At 42.2% G+C, this 16837-nt stretch overlaps 2 protein-coding genes across 2 annotated transcripts in view; one reads left to right on the top strand and one right to left on the bottom strand.

The window, feature by feature from the left end:
* Cad87A (Cadherin 87A) overlaps positions 1-16837 on the top strand; it is a 55618-nt gene that overhangs the window by 35352 nt on the left and 3429 nt on the right. Inside the window, exons 4-10 of the mRNA NM_169440.3 lie at positions 11577-11639; positions 11706-12052; positions 12116-12261; positions 12323-12630; positions 12691-13754; positions 14284-15351; positions 16234-16833. Of these exons, the coding sequence (NP_731649.2) occupies positions 11585-11639; positions 11706-12052; positions 12116-12261; positions 12323-12630; positions 12691-13754; positions 14284-15351; positions 16234-16833 (3588 nt within the window). The 5' untranslated portion in view covers positions 11577-11584. The remainder of the gene's footprint in view (positions 1-11576; positions 11640-11705; positions 12053-12115; positions 12262-12322; positions 12631-12690; positions 13755-14283; positions 15352-16233; positions 16834-16837) is intronic.
* CG34307 (uncharacterized protein) lies at positions 15359-16196 on the bottom strand. Its single transcript, NM_001104283.2, has 3 exons — positions 15877-16196; positions 15617-15817; positions 15359-15555 (listed from the first exon to the last, which is right to left on the bottom strand). The coding sequence occupies exons 1-3, from the start codon at positions 16119-16121 to the stop codon at positions 15429-15431; spliced, it is 573 nt and encodes a 190-aa protein (NP_001097753.2). The 5' UTR covers positions 16122-16196; the 3' UTR covers positions 15359-15428.

Below are 16837 nucleotides of genomic sequence, written 5' to 3'. Positions count from 1 at the left end.
CATCATCCACTTGCCATCTTGTAGAAATTTTTATTGTTTGCGGAAAGAGGAGCCGAGGGAAAGAAACAGGACAAAGGAGGCCGAAGGAAATAGAAGTTGCTGCGAGGACATATGGGAAAAGCATGTGAGCAACTCGATAAATCAATATTTGAGTGTGTCTGTCCTATGCCCTCAGCATTATCCCCCGTCCCATCCTGCAGCAAATGCAATTGTCTCTGAAGAGGTTCTAAAGAGAGTTGGAAGCAGCCGAGATTGGTTGGAGGCAACTTGAATTCTGGACCGAGGATGAGACCCTCGAAGAGAAGGATTCGTCTGCTGTTGGCTGTTAGCTGCTGGCTGCTGAACCCGTGGTATTTGAGGAAATGGCGGATAAATGTGCTTTTAAAGCGCTTTAAATGCCGCGCGTTGAGTGAAAGCCAAAACATAAAAAAGCAAGGAGCCTTGGCTCTCCACAAAATCCGAAAAGGGACGTAACGTTCGCATCGATACTCGTATATATGGAGTGAACACTGCATATTTTTTTGGAATGTCTGGCGAGGGGGAGATGATTGCAGGGTGAAGTTGGAGCTGGAGAGTGAAGATGGCCACCATGCACTTTTTTCGCTCATAAAATATTTCAATATTGTTACAGATTTTTTCAGCTCGCTGTTGGCGGATTTTGTCATTATTTGCGTATTTGTTGTGCATATTTCATTGTTTTTTTCAAGCACTGTGTCAACTTCAAACAAGATGCATCGAAAAATAAAAAAAGCAGTGGCTTAACAGCAAACCAGTTCTTACTCTTTACATAAGCTCTCTACACTTTTTGTGCAAATTAAATAAAGTTGGAATACACAAAAAATGCGCGTATGGCGCATAAAAAAGCATAGAATCAATATAGAAACGTATTAAAATTGTATGTAAATCTGTATGGCTGTGTATTTGGATTTGGTGGGCACTAATGCCGATAGGGTTGCTGCTCGCAAGGCTGTTCAAGTGGAGAGCCCCCAAATGTGTGCTACAAATAATCTGTTTCTGTTACTGAACTCCACCCCCCCCCCCCCCCCATCACGGTGTTTTCCGCAACACATTTACATTTGCATTAAATTTCAATTCGCAGAGAGCGACGAGGAGCGATCTCCGCCCGCTTTACCAGGGAATTTATAACTAAATCCCCGGCATAAGCAGCTCAAATCCAACGGCATTTGCCATGTTGGCCCCATTCCCATCCTGCAGCCACTGGGATGCCCACCGCCAGCCCATTGATGCCCACAAAGGAAGTCAGTCGTTGGTGGAGGGCCCATTGGCGGCCATATGTTGACTGGCGGCTGCAAATCCGCCGTAATTTGAATAGGACTACAAGCGGCGGAATAAAATTCGATTCAGATCCCCTGGAATCTATTAAACGGCTCCTAAAAGGGTTCATCCGTGTATTTCGAAATGAAAAACATTTATTTTATTATTACAACATAATTTGTTGCAATTGCGAAGTACTTATATATATACATATATTCTAATACCATAAACCAGAGAATAATCTTCACTAGCAACAAATGATATGTAAATTCTCTGCTCTTAATTGGAGTTGATGTATAAGTTAGCTCTTTCGCAAATGCCGGTCATAATTAAAACGTTTATTTCAACCGCATATTTGTTGTTCATAATGGGTTTATACTTTATTTTTTTGTTTGGGAAAAGATTTACATTTTCCTGTTTGTTACCGACTTGTTTGGCTCAGTTAACCAGTAGATTTGTTCGGCTTTATGCAGTAACAAATCAATTTTCAAATTGATACATTACATTCGCCTGTGTGTTTGTGTGTGTGTGTATGTAACATAAATCGTGTATTTTATGTGCATTTGTTTCAGTTTCCCCCAAAATACTATGTTTCATCTAGGGCTTGCTGTGCGTAATATTATTTTGACCCTTGTCTTTTTTTTTCGTTGATAAGTGCACTTCACGTTCAAGGCGACGTACGTGTGTCCATTTAGCTTCGCATCTATCGTATATATCTATATCACATGAGCAGTAAAATATATAAAAGTGGTATAAGTGCTCCCTGAAATCACTTCCAAGCTTGAAGTTACCAGAGCCTCTCCTCCAGCTTTCTCCACATCACTTCCTTCCACTTGCACTCTGGTCTTCACTTTGTCGTCTTCTTTTTTGAAGTCCTCGTCATCGTCGTCTCTATAAGGCACCCTTCCCTACACATTGCCCTTCGTTGGCTTGTTGTTATTGTTTGTTAATGTATAGTTCTGCTTACTACTATTTTTCGTTGCTACTTTTACTTAGATGCTGCTGTGTATGTATGTAAGTATATATTTTTATTTTGCTCACGTAATAACGATAATAACGCTTATTTCTTTCATTTCTTTATACTTTTTTGCCAACCACTTCCGAGGTCCCCTCTTCCGCTGTTTTTTTTTTCGTTATTTTTTCGGGTGACGAGATGTATGAGGAGCAGGGCAAGTTGTCGTCGGGAGTTCTTGTTGCTACTGTGGATGCTGCTGCTGTCATGTAATTCTCTTAGAGCTTTAGTAGCATAATATTTATTGTGAAATTTTGTGCAGGGTATGAGATACAACTTGTTGGGTATATAAGCTAATTCAAAATGGCAGAAATGCGAACGCATAAGATGGAACTGTTTGATATTTAGTATTCCTGATGCTGGTATCTTTTATATTCATTCTAGTATAGTTTGCATTTGTTGCTTTTAAAGGGTTTTACATTCATTTGGGTAAAATGTATGTACAATAAAATCTGTGGTTAATATCGTTTACTGGATGGTTAGAAATAACCTGTTGAGTTGCTAACATTTCTTACATCGACTAGGTATCCACTAGTCGTATACGTAATATGACCTCCTTCTTGACGCTTTGAAGCATCAAATGTGCTTAACTGTTTCACTCTGCCAATCTTTTCGTCGTACTCTTCCCATTGTGACGTACACAGGGGGGAAATGGAAAGATGAATGGGATAAAAGCAAATCAGACAAATTGATAAAAAGTCACAAAATAAAGTCAAAGCAAATCACAATAACAGTCACACAAACACGAAGCCACAACGAAACTGATAGAACTCCGTGTCTTGAATAAAAGTTATTGTTATTCCGGCGGACTTAGTTTTTTGCCTTAATTCATGTTTGCTTTCTTTCTGGTTGCTTTGTTTACTTGTTTTATACGTATTATGCGAAGATTCGATTTATGGAGTGATGGTCACGTCGTGACTTTCAGTAGATAAAAACTACGTGGTTTCTCGTCTGACCTTGACCAAATCAGGCAGTAAAGTTTACTCGGAAAAAGTAGGATTTCCTAAGAATCGGCGGAAAAGAAAATAAAATTATGAAATGGAAAAGCTCTTAGTGCACTGCATTGCACTCATACATTCATATGCCTATTACGTACATGTTGTCATTTTCAAATTATCTTCCAGTTCAACTACATATAATACAAATGCCCAAAGCCAATTAATCTGAACTAATTGACTAGAGTTCAAAACTAATTGTTTTAAGCAGTGTGATGGACTGATTTAATTAAGTTTATGTTCGATGTAAGCCATGTTTTTCTGGGCCCCATCTTCATGACTTTCTTTGTGTATGTTACGATAATTACACAGTCGTTGTCAGGCATAATTGAACTGCACACTGCAGTCAATGGCAGCCGGGAAAATCCACAAGATACATATCTGCACACGCACATACAGATATGTACATCTGTAAGATACATACGTATTTTACCCGCCACGTCACTTGTGGCATGTTTGCATTTGCCATTTCAGGCGCATTAGGGGCAATTAAATACTGATGTCTTTCAGCCAGTTTGTGTAATGCAACGTTTGATGTTTGCTCCTCGATGTGTTCGATGCGGAGTGAAAAGTAGCGGGCCTTGCAATTATGTGGGTGGCATTTGGGGCACGTACAACAAACAATACCGTTAAATATAAAATACTTATCAGCTTTTGCTCTCACCTGTGCTGTGCTCTGTGAAGAGGGAGCTTTGGAAAATCCTGCCTGGCCTGGCCTGGCCCTAAGTAGTCATCATCAGTCATGCGTGCGCAGATATTTTAAGTGCTTTCTCCCGGAACGTGCCCCGAGTTCTCCTGCCTCCAGCTCCAGGACGGCTTATATATTCAGGCGAACGGCCAGAGCTCCACAGCTCCAGGTACTATATTATAATAGCTGTGCTTATGGCATAGGCTGCCCTACGGTTGGCATTGCAGTCTCCTGCTACCAACTAAACCCGGCCAACCCAACCGAACCCAACCCACGCGTTGCCCATCTAACGGGGCGAATGCTTTAGGCCATGCTGCAATGCCTGCTTTAAGGGCCATAATGAATGGCCACTTGAAGCGCGTGAGGGGGTAAACTCGAAGGGAAATTATCGGGTGGTGGCGTTGGCCAACTGCAATCGAGATGATAGCAGTCGATTATCGACGAGGCAAGGGAAATATAATGCGATTACGGTTCAGAAGCCGAGCAAAATTGTCCATATTCGAGGCTAGTAATTACACCTGTGGTTTCTAGTGCTAGCATTATAGCAAGTTGAAGCTGTACAAGTAATGTAATATTTGTTGAATTGCTTTAAACTCTATTGTAATAAGTACATATTCATGATATTGTATGTTATGGTATTATGATTAAAACTTTACTCGTATTTAGTTACTTTGCTTTCCTTGGGCTAAAGTGTATTTTGGGAAACTTTGCACACAAGCAGGTCTTGATGCTACTACAGAGGCTTTAATGCACAGTAAATTTGATCTCATATGCATTATAAATCCATTGCATTAATGGCATGACTCTTGCTCTTGTTGTTGCCCATGTCCCTGTTGTTCCTTCGAGTATTGTTGCTTCAGTGGCTGTATGTGTAGTATTGTTCAAATTGTTGGTGTTTTGGATTTGGTTGTGTGTTTGATAACAGGTTGGCTTCCACTGTTGCCATTGTCGCAGCCATTGCTGTGTGCGCTGTGCTGATAATGGTATTGCTATTAAAGTGGTGCAGGGCAGAGTAGAGCTGGGAAAATCTGAAAAACAAAGCACCGAAAATCTAGACGGCACATCATTTCCAACCTCCCACTCTTGCGGCCCACACATTTTCCACCGCTTTTACCCCAAGAGAACAATGAGTTTAGAGCAAATACGGAAAATAAGGAAAAATTTCTGTTGTTCTTTGAGGGAAAGCACGCTGCATTAGAGCCTGACGGAAAACAAACAAACAATTAACCCGGTGGTGTCAACCGGGTTCCGATAAACATACTTTAAAGTTGGTGTTATAAAGAGAATTGCACGGGAAGGTTTTTTAAAGTTAAGCATTTCTGAAGAACTTCGACATAAATAAGTCAAGTAAATCACGTTTTTGCAATGTCTTTTGAAGATCTACAGGAAAATATAAAACTTTTTATTTAAGTTATTACAAATAATAGAAGCTGAGATGATTTCATTCGATTGAAAAACGACTTAAATGAGTAAAGAATTTCTATTACTTTTTAAAGCCTTTAGTGGGTTAAGTCTGCGTGGCATTCTTTTCAAGGTCAGGCCAACTAATACATTACGGGTCATTTATTTGAAATGCTCTCATCTGGGCCAATGTACCCTCACTCTGCCCGCCAAGGAGCAATCCCTCGAAGCTGATTGTCAAGTGTATGAAATATATCAAAACATTTGGCTGTGTTTGACAAGCAGTCAAACTCCTTGAGCGGCCGCTCGTCAAGTGCTGGGAAATCTGCCTCTCGACGGCACTTTCCGCCCAGTCCCCCCTCTATTTTCCGCACGAAAGAGGAGAACAAAAAAAAGAAGGCAAAAAATAAGAGGAATTCAGAAGAAATTTCATTTCCTGATGCTCAACTGGAAACGGTGATGGTCGGAACCCAACTCCAAAAGCTCTCAGCTCTCGACCCCCGAGCTGTACTCATTTGGCTTTAACATAAAACCAATTTAAACTTGGCCAAGTGGGCGGATGGGTTTTCCCCGGTGGATGACTGCTTAACGTTCCTCAATATGCAGACAGACAATAACAAACTACCGCGCCAAGCTTCTACTTCGGCTGGAAAACGAGAAAGAAAACCATTTTAATTTCATTTCAGAGCCGTAATTTTAAGTTCGACATACCACCTGTCCTTGCCGATGGAGTGCCGACTATGGGTGTGGGTGTGTGTTTGGGTGGGCGTGGGCGTACTGCCACTTAATACTCGTGGGAAAAACAACAATGGTAATCCCGCCGAAAAGAAAAATGTACAAAAAAAAAACACACAACTGAAGCGCCAAGGCAAACAGCTAAAGAAGAAACTTGATAATAACTCGAACTCCAACTCGCTTGCTTTCTGGCTTTGTTTCTTAAGACCCGAAGTTTTCGGGGGCGGCAGCCCCGCCCCCGCTGAAGGATGCGGATGTGGCACGTTTGCCCCCAATCCCCTCTCTCATCCCGTTTGTCTTTCATAATTGTGGGGGATTGTGGAAATTAAGCGACTCGCTCATAATAAAAACCAGCATCCTCGACGATAACGATTAAGGCAACAGATTTATAGACACACACGTGTTTCCATATAAGTATGTGGGGTTATGATATAAGATTGTCTGTGTAGGTGTGTGTGTGTGTGTGTGCTTGCCCCAACAGGTGCCAGGACTCGTCGTGTTTTCCGTTCGTAGCAAAGGCCCCACATCCAATCCCCTTCTTAGTTAAGTGCAAGTGCTATTTAAATTCCAAATTTGTTAAACTGTCACAAGTGTTTTGAATACGAAATGAGGAAGTCGCGCTGGAGGACAGCACGTTGTGTCACCATAATTTTCTGTTCAAGATTCGATTTTCTTAGTTTAAAAATCTGGAAAAGGTTATAAAAAGTATTCAATACATTTTTTAAAAATATATTTCAACTATAAAATTAAAGTGTATAAAAAAAATTCAGCGTATCATAACGCTCTTAAAGGCAGGCACACTTTTGTGAGGTGCTAAGACCTATACTTTTGGAACGTACCTTCCTCGGCTTATATGGATTGTGTTGGGCCGGGCTAGGCATAATTATACAGCGCAAATCTGTGAAACTGTGAGGGGGGCGATGAGCGATGCGAGGTGGCACGAAACGGGAGTTGGAAAGTGGTGGGCGTGGCAAGTCAGGTGAATGTGAAAATTGCTTAGCAAAAATAACAAAAACAAACCAGAAGAAAGACGAAACTTTGACTTTTGAGCATGGGGATGGTACCTAAACAAACACGGACAGGACAACTTTGAGTTACGATGGAACACGCACGTAAATGTGTGAGTGTTTGTTTGTGTTAGTGTGTGTGTGTGTGTGTGTGTGTGTGTGTACCGTGCATGAGTAATAGTGATGATGTTGGCCCACTCAAGAAGTGGAGCACCAACCCCCACCTCGGCCATCCGGCGAACGCCATCAGGCTTATGAATAAATTAAAAGGGAAAACCCCACCCAAAACGGGGACAGAAGGCGCAAATAAAAAAGAGCAATTTAAATGCGAACGAAAAATGTTGGGGCATCTCCAAGGAGCCGGGCGAATCCAAAGGGGCTGGGGAGGTGAGATAAGGCAGGGCGGGCAACTGAAGATAATGCCGTTTAAATAGAATCCCTGGCAAAGGTTTTTCGTCGGCGACGCTTTGGGCCAAGTAAACTGCAAGGCATAAAGAAAATGACGCCACTGACACGCGCGTCGTCGAAGGGGAGAGGGAGGAGGGGTTGTCACCTGAGATGAAACGAAAGGTAAGACGGTAAGGCGCCACTCGCACAGGTGATTTACATAGCATACTTAAGTGGAGCACTTTGTGAGCCCCACACCTCCCGCATTTGGGATATCATCATCATCAGCCCAAACAAATGTCGCACACACACAGAAATCAGCTGAAGAGAGAAAAAGATAGATGGCGAGCGATAGAGATGGGTATAAAGTGGAAGGGAGCTAGGCAACAGCCGACTGAAATCATAAAAAAAGCATTTTATGAATAAAATGTATTACAAGCGACAGCATACGGAGTTTGACATTTTTATTATGCCAGCGAGGGCTGAAATCAGATAAAAAGAATAACGATGGGGAAGATGAAACATTGATGGGATACACTGCAAATCGAATGTTTAAAACTAATAAAAATGCTACTACTTTCAACAAAATCTATTCGAATGACATAAAGCCCTTCACTGTTTATTGCGTTTAGAAAAAATGAATCTCCAGTTTTACTGGCTTATAAAAAACATATTTGTAACAGTTTGATATGAAAAAAATTAAGTTTTACACTTTGTTTATATTTGGCATTAAAAAAAGACATTAAACCATTTTTTCTAGCTTACAAAGAAATAGCTCTTGCCAAAAGTATTCGGTCTGGGAAAAAATGCGAGTAAAGCGTAAATGTTACAGATTCGGGGAAGTCAAGTGTCAAGTTTGCCAGCCAGTCACAGTCGTAGTGGGATTCCTCGGATTAGCGGCGAAAACCGCGCCAGAGACGCGGCCAAACAAGTTTTAAGCATTAGTCGTAATCGGATGAGGGGCAGAGATCCCGGGGTGAACCGATGAGGAACAGAGTCCCTTGGAGCGCACCTAATTCACTTATTATTGCCACTCGCAAAAAATGTATGAGTCAGTCGAGGGAGGACGGGACAAAAACCGTGCGCTGGCTAAACAAAATGTATTTTAAATAAATATGATTTATTATGTTTGACATGACCGAAAAAGGGGAGTGGATGGATGGGTCTCCCAACTGGGACAGGCAATCTGCTCAAAGGACTGCCGACCTGTGCCGTGTACTCAAAGTAAATTTTGGTTAAAGGTACACATGGCTTTTATGGTGCCACGGTAAGGTGCTTGGGGCAAACGACCTGACCCCCGGGGTATGTATTGTGGCTGCCACCTCTGGAAAGGCTTGAATCATCAACAGGTTGGTCGGGGATTGGGCAGGCTTGTGAAATCTCCGTCGTTTCGGCTTTGGATTGACAAACGCGAAAGGGAAAATACGTAAATGCAATATAAATTTACTGTATGATTGATATTGGTTATGCTCCCCCGAACGCGTGTCTATATACTTGTTTGGGTACGCATGTACATAAACCCGTGGAGCCATCCTTAATGGTCGTGATATAATATTGACACAGAGCACAAGAGTTGACTGGAAAATAAGCAAAAAATATATTGCCAGGAGATTGGCGGTTATTAGTGGGGTGTGGGTTGAAATCTTTTGAGTTTATCGGAGCCAGAAAATTGGGGGAAATGATGAGAATCGCATTGAACATAATCCAATCCCAAAAGACTTTAAGCCAGTGCAAGTGTAAAAAAGTATCTGACTTGTTTACTTCAACACATTTTCACACTCACTTGAAGCTTTAAATAGAATGCAGTGAAGATATCTAAAAAAAAAAACGCTCCCCTTTGTACCACAATTTTCATATTTTTTAAAGTTTACTTTCACTTAAATTCCCAGCTAAGAAATGGGGTGTAAACTAAAGCCCTTAAATAAAACCATTATGGTGTAAGAAAATACATCAACTTGTTCTAAATGAAAGATATACATTCAGTTTGCATATTCAATTTTATTTTGTGCTTGAAAAGACGATGAATTCCTCTCAATTATTTTGGACCGGAAAATTTCCCTAGCTTGTGCGCCAGAAAATTTAGAAACGACACATACAAAATGAATGACATTTATGTAACAATTTACTGCTTTACTGTCTATCTGAAATGCCATAGGGACAATCATTAGTTTCTGACTCACCTGAAAACAATGGATGTGGGGATCTATGCTCATAATCCCCACAGATTAACGCACAATGGCTAGGAGCCTATTTAGCCGTCCATAAATTCACACAGGTTGGTTCTAATCAACGGGACAAAGCTTACCCCAATACACCAACTATTCAGGAAGAATATCTTTTGGGAACCACATTCAACCCCAAACTATATGACGCTTGGGCATCAAAATGCAAGGTGGGTTGGTAATGGTGTGTGCTTTTGTGCGGTTGCAACCAGTTGAATATGAAATTGAATTTATATTGAGCTGAAGCGGAGAGTATTGAAACTAGGACATTAAACGAAAACTATTGAATAAATATATAAATAATTTTTTTGTTTTGTACTTAAATGGAAATATTTAAATATTTTAAGTTGATTGCCAAAGTGCAAAACTACAAGTTTATATCCGATGCACAAGCATAATTCTATCTGTTCACAGTTTATTCGCCATTAGAGTATTTTGTGTTCCTGCCAGAACTTTTGGCCTGCGGTGGGGATAAAGGGACGGATCGGGTTTCGTGTCGGGGGAAAATAAGTTAAAGTTCAAGCTCGACAAACCCCCAGCAGACCCGAAAACAATCCCACCTAACCCTAAAATGTTTAGTTTATGGTCAGTTCTGGAAGACTGCAAAACGCTTGTAGGTGAATTTATGGACCCAACTCAGGCGGACATGCACATACTTACTTTTTGGAGGCGGTGTGCGTTTGTGCTTCTGCTTGTCCTTCTACTCGTGCTGCCCATTTAGGCCCTTGGCCAGTGTTCTAAGCAAATAAACCCACACAAAACAAGGTCCAAACTGAAAATATTTAGTCAAGCTTTTATGCATAACTAATTGGCCCAGCCTGGTTTTGCTTCTCACTCCAGTCTACCGGAACTTATGCACCTGAAAAATATTTGAAAAATTTCTAAAATAATTCCAAACATATATTGGCATAAGCTATCTATATATTAGAAGTATTTTAGTATTTTAGTTAATGTGTTTGTTGTTTTACTTCACAAACAGTGTCCAGCTAGTTAAAACACCACGTTTTTTCTGAAAGTGTACTCGTGTCCCTTCGCCTGTTTGTGTGGTCATCGCCCGGTTGTCCCGTCTGCTGGTTGCCAAATATGTGCGCCACTGGTCCACGGGCCTGCGATGCTGGTTCTCGGTTAGGTGGTGCGTGCCGGACAAATGAACGGACGCATCAGGAATGTTGGCGCCTTCGGCGATTCCCTGGCCAAAACCCTGCTTCGTTTTTCGACCTGCCCCTCCAGCCCGCAGACAAAGTGTACAATTTGCCACAATGTTGCCTGTTGCCTCTTTTTGTTGCTGGTTGTCATCAACAACGTTATGTTGTTATAGCCATCATCATCAGTAGCTGCCCCCTGCCTTCCCACCACCACCATCATCATCCGCATCATGGTTGTCACGCTCTTACTGGCCTGTGTGCATTGTCAGCTAATTGAATTTTCAGCATGAAATGAAATTTAATTTATCTTTATTGTTTGTTTATGCCACCAAATGATGAAAACAAAAACACGGCAAAGCCGAAAAAAATCAAATAACAATATATAACACCCTAAAATTAGATAAGAGGATTTTTATGCGCTCTTTCGGAGTTCATATGTATTTGTTTGCAATTCCTTTTTTAAGCTCCCTTTTAAATAACAATTATAAGGTATGCATAAAGGTATTTACCTGTAAACGTTATTCACCTGCAATTGTAAAGAAAATGTAAATTTTTTTAGAGCATTCACAGCATCGAATTTTTTTCTTGTTTTTTTTTCTGTATCTCCGTTTTGTGCCGCAAATCTGTTGGTTTAAGCTCATTGCTTTCAATGTTTGCCGAGTATAAAATCGAACAAACACTTAACGTTTAATTTGTTTACTCTTTGCAGACCCTAAAATGAAGCTCCCCTTGGGGCTGTTGATGATCTGTTTGGGCTTGACCCTCGCTAAAGGTTAGTACCACCAAATAAGCCTATAAGAATTGTATAATCTTAATAATTTTTGACTTTGTAAATCAGGAGAGACAAATCTGCCACCTGTATTCACGCAGACCCTGAACAATATTATTCTCTACGAGAATGTAACTGTGGGTACGGTAGTTTTTCGTCTAGAAGCGTACGATCCCGAAGGAAGTCCTGTTACCTATGGAGCCATCGGTGCGGATCACTTTAGCGTGGATCCGGTTTCGGGAAACATAACGCTGATAAAACCACTAGATCGCGAGGAGAAGGACACCTTGAAGTTCCTGGTGTCGATAAGGGATCGCGTAGATCCCGAGGGAGAGTCGGAAAGGGATAATGTGGTCGAAGTGCCGATTACATTTATTATTCTTGATCTGAACGACAATCCACCAGAATTTCAAAATGTTAGTACACTTATTACCTTATAAAATTGAATATACATTTAATACTGGTTTACTAAAATACAGACTCCCTACGAAGCGGATGTAAACGAGGATGCTGCGGTGGGAACAACTATATTTGATAAGATTACAGTCAAGGATAGGGATATAGTTGGCGAAAGTCTCGACTTGAAATGCTTGCCGCAACAGCAAAGTCCCGAAGCTTGCAGAAAGTGAGTAGCTCTCTGAAAAATTAAGAGAAATACCGAACTAATTATTTTATTTCCAAACCAGATTCCGCTTGCATATTATAAAGCGAGATGCCACAATTCTGGAAGCAGCAGTTGTGCTCAATGATACCCTGAACTACAATCAGCGGATGGTTTACCACTTCCAAATCGAAGCCACCGATGGCCCGCACAAGACGCAAACAACGTTTGAGGCGAGGGTGAAGGATGTTCAGGATAAGCCGCCCGTATTTCAGGGCTCCCTATCTACGGTTATTGATGAGGACAGTCCCATTAACACCTTGGTGCTTACTGTCCACGCTAGGGATGGCGATACGGGCGAACCAAGGAAAATTGTCTATGATCTGCGGACAAGTAAGTCTAGTCAATATTACCATGTTTTAATTTGTACTTAAATGTTTACGTATTTAACAGATCCCAATGATTACTTCCTGCTGGATGCTCAGACAGGAGAACTGCGTACAGCTAAACCATTAGATCGGGAAGCTTTGGAAGATTCCACTGGTATTATCTCACTGGTGATTCGCGCTCGTGAGCTTGTGAACGGAGTGCCCAGCGATGATCCCCTGACAAGTGCTACGGCCAAGGCAACGGTGACCATTAGGGATGTAAACGACTCTCCACCGGTTTTTAATCACAAGGAGTACTCCGTGTCCCTTTTGGAGAACACTCTACCTGGCACACCGCTCGCACTGGACATGAGCGTCAGTGATGCTGACGTGGGCATTAATTCCAAATTTGCCCTGCGCCTGGATGACGTTTCCGGTGTATTCGATGTTGAACCTAAGTTGGTCACCGGGTACTCGCAGGTCAATATTCGCGTCGCAAACGGCACTCTAGACTACGAGAATCCAAACCAGCGAAAGTTCATCGTTCTGGTGGTGGCCGAAGAGACAGACACCAATCCACGGCTATCCTCCACGGCAACGATTACCGTTAGTGTTTTGGATGCCAACGACAATAAGCCAGTTTTCGAGCAGGAGAGCTATTCTGCATCTGTTTCGGAGGCGGCGCTTCCGGGTCAGTATATCGCCACCATTACGGCTCGGGATGTGGACTCCGGAAGTTATGGTGACTCTGGCATTCGGTACAGCTTATCCGGAACCGGTGCTGAACTTTTCCATGTCAATGAGCAGACAGGTGTTATAAGCCTAGCCAATTGCCATGACAATGGGGAGAGCAATAGACGCGAGCGACGTGATCTGAACGAGGATGAGCATGTCGAGGAGGACGATGGCGAGGGTCACCTGGAAATGCTCTCCATGGAGGCAGCAACTCGAGAAATTGGCACAGAGCCCACCGTCCAGTACACGTTAATCACCCAGGCGCCAGAGGAGCAGGCATCGTCGGTTCCACTACCAGCTCCTGTTCCACACGCAGCTCCATCTGGAGTTCCCGCAGCGACTGCTAATGACGACAAGGCACCGCAGACGTGTCTGGACTACGAATCGGAGACCACGTACTTCTTGTCATACAAGGTGAGTGACTGTCTCAATCTTCGTGTGCGGGTGGCAAGGTTTTTATGTGCGTACGCTGGTGGGGGAACCATGTGGGATGTGCATCGCGTGGGCAGATCCCTCCATAACATGAAGAATATAAATAACGAAAGAGGATTGAAATTCAGGCCTGCGTCTTGATACATTTGATACCTTCCTAACGCCTAAATCTGATTTAAACAAATTCATCCCGTTTTATCATTTGTTTTTAGCTAAGAAATCACTTTTATTTTTTAACTTTTCAAATGTATATTTCAAATGGTCATAAATTATGACAATAAGCTGAATAAATTAAAAGCGTTAATAATTAATTTGTACATACATTGCGTAGTCCTATTATGAAAACTAGATGAAACTAAACAACTATTTAAAAGTACTATGCAAAAGTATTTAATCACAAATTTTGACATTAATCCAAGATCATAATTCTGAATTGAAAAGTCTATAAGTGGGCTTCTTGGATTTTAATGATTATTAGTTTTTAACTAAATTTTTCCATCTTCCTCTTTAGGCCACCGACGATAACGGACGTGGATCCGCATCTGTAGTATCCCTACGGATTTCTGTAACTGATGCCAACGATTCCCCGCCTGTCTGCGAAAGTCCCCTGTATAGGGCGAGCGTGGATGAGGGAGCCGTGGTCTTTGATTCCCCGCTGATAGTCAAGGCAAGGGATGCGGACACCATGTCCAGAATTAGCTACAGAATCCGGGGCTCAGAGCAGGTCGAGAGCATTTTCGATATTGATCGTGAGACCGGGCAGATCATCATCAGGCCGAATGCCACACTAGATGTGACCAATTTAAATAGCGATCAACTTATCTTCGCTGTGGAAGCCAACGATGGACTATTTACTGCTCACTGCGGCGTAAACATCACCGTTCGGGATGTAAATAACCACGTACCCAATTTCGAGCAGCAGAGCTACAGTGCCGTCGTCGAGGAGAACTCGGAGATTGGAACGAGCGTGGAGCGGGTGCATGCAACCGACTTGGATACGGGCAAGAATGCCGAGCTACGCTACCGCATACAACAGGGCAGCTTTGACGATTTTGGCATTGTTGAGACCACCGGCGAGGTGTTTGTTTCTCGAAAACTGGACTTCGATCGACGCAACACCTATCAGCTGCAGATTCAGGCTTCCGATCAGGGAACCCCAAGTCTAACGGGAACCGCCACCCTGACGATAAATGTTCAGAACAGTAATGATAAGGATCCGTATTTTGTGCCAGCTACACAGCATGCTGAGGTGCGTGCAGACGCTCCTCCCGGGCAATTGGTCTACACTCTAATCGCCCTGGATCCCGATGTGGCCAACCATAATGCTTTGGAATTTGCCGGCACCGACGACATCACCGCAATCGATAAGGAAGGCAAGGAGTTGCCGCATTATGATCAGTTCAAGGAGTACTTTAAGATTTCCAGAAACGGAAAGGTTTCGGTTAACAAGCAGTTGGATCGCAATTTGTTTGCTGTGATGAGGATCAACGTTCTGGTTACGGACAGCACAGCTCCCAATGTTCAGCAGGGTCGTGGTTTGCTCATCATACAGATCATTGATGTCAACAAGAATCCACCGGTAAGTTAAATATCTGCAGATTTGATAGTATATTATTCATTCTATTTTGAAATATATATATATATATATATAATTAGTTAGGAAAAATCCAAGTTTTGGTTCCCCAATTCGATTTCTTCTACACTGTCTGGTCCCAAGCTATGTGATTCCTCGTTGAAGGAAACTAGAGTTGCCAAGTGATTGTGATGGTCCGAATAAATATTCCTAAGACGTGTAAAATTTTATAAACCTTTTTTTTTTGTATATTCATATTATTAAGCCTTACAAGACAGAGATGCTGCAGACAATCTTGGCTCCCATCTGTATAAGGAAGAAGATGAAAACAGCCGTACTTTCAGGATAGAGATAGCACAAGCTGCCGTAGCCCAAAATAATCTCGTATAGATTTAGAATGACTTTGTCAATGGCCTGCACTATAATGGTAGGCATAAGCATCTCAGCTTGCGAATTTGTTAGAATTGGGTATCTGCATATATACATTTTTTGAATTGTTAAATAGAGCAATCGCTTGATAGATTCACTCACATGGCCACAATGTTAGAAGCCAATCCTACGAAGCATAGACAAAAGCGAATCACTATGAGAGCACTGATGAGGAATGTAAAGATTTCCCTGATCCAAAGCTCCTCATTAGACCCATCCACGCCAGCTTTAACATTTTTTAAGTCTGCATATAAGCGGTACACATTCAAATAAGTGGTACTGTGCAAAATCGAAAATACATTAATGAATACAAGCTTAAGCTTAGGAGCGGATAGCTCATTGATCATTCTTCCAATTTGGGGTTTGATGGCTTAGAGAGAAAGTTCACGTGAAATTTTAGCTAATAATTTTGATTATGTTCTCAAAGTCACAGATAATAAGAATAAATAATTTTTTCAGCGTTTCAATGCACCATGGAGTGTGGAGCAGCCGCAAATCAAGCTGCAAATGGTGGAGGAGCAGCCTGTGGGCACCGTACTGACCACTCTTCAGGCCAACGATGAGGACTCCAGCATTGGCGAGTTTAATATCAGTGACAACGACTATTTCGCCATTAACCAGACCAGCGGAATGATCTACACCATTGCCCGACTCGACTACGAAGTCGTAAAGGAGGTCAAGTTCCAAGTCACCGTCAGTGATACGGGTGTGCCTGCTTTAACAGCCACCGCTGATGTGGTTGTGGACATTATTAACCTGAACGATAATGACCCAAAGTTCTCTCAATCTGATTATTACTTCAATGTTACGGAAAACTCACCCCGCGGCACGGTGGCGGGAAAAGTTGAGGCCCACGATGGCGATGTGGGCGTCTTTGGCGAAATCACTTACACGCTGATCGGCGAAAATAACAAGTACTTTAGCATTGATGCCTATACGGGCAACGTAATGGTGGCCAATTCCTCGATTCTCGATCGAGAGCAAATTAAGGAGCTCACGCTCTCCGTGGTGGCTCAGGATAAGGCTCCAGCTGCAGTCCAAAAATCGGCTACGGCAACGGTAA

The sequence above is a fragment of the Drosophila melanogaster genome, chromosome 3R, assembly GCF_000001215.4.
Source record: "Drosophila melanogaster chromosome 3R".
In the NCBI taxonomy this organism is placed as follows: Eukaryota; Metazoa; Arthropoda; class Insecta; order Diptera; family Drosophilidae; genus Drosophila; species Drosophila melanogaster.
The sequence above is the reverse complement of the archived record's forward strand: the minus strand, read 5'-3'. Positions and strand labels throughout refer to the sequence as shown.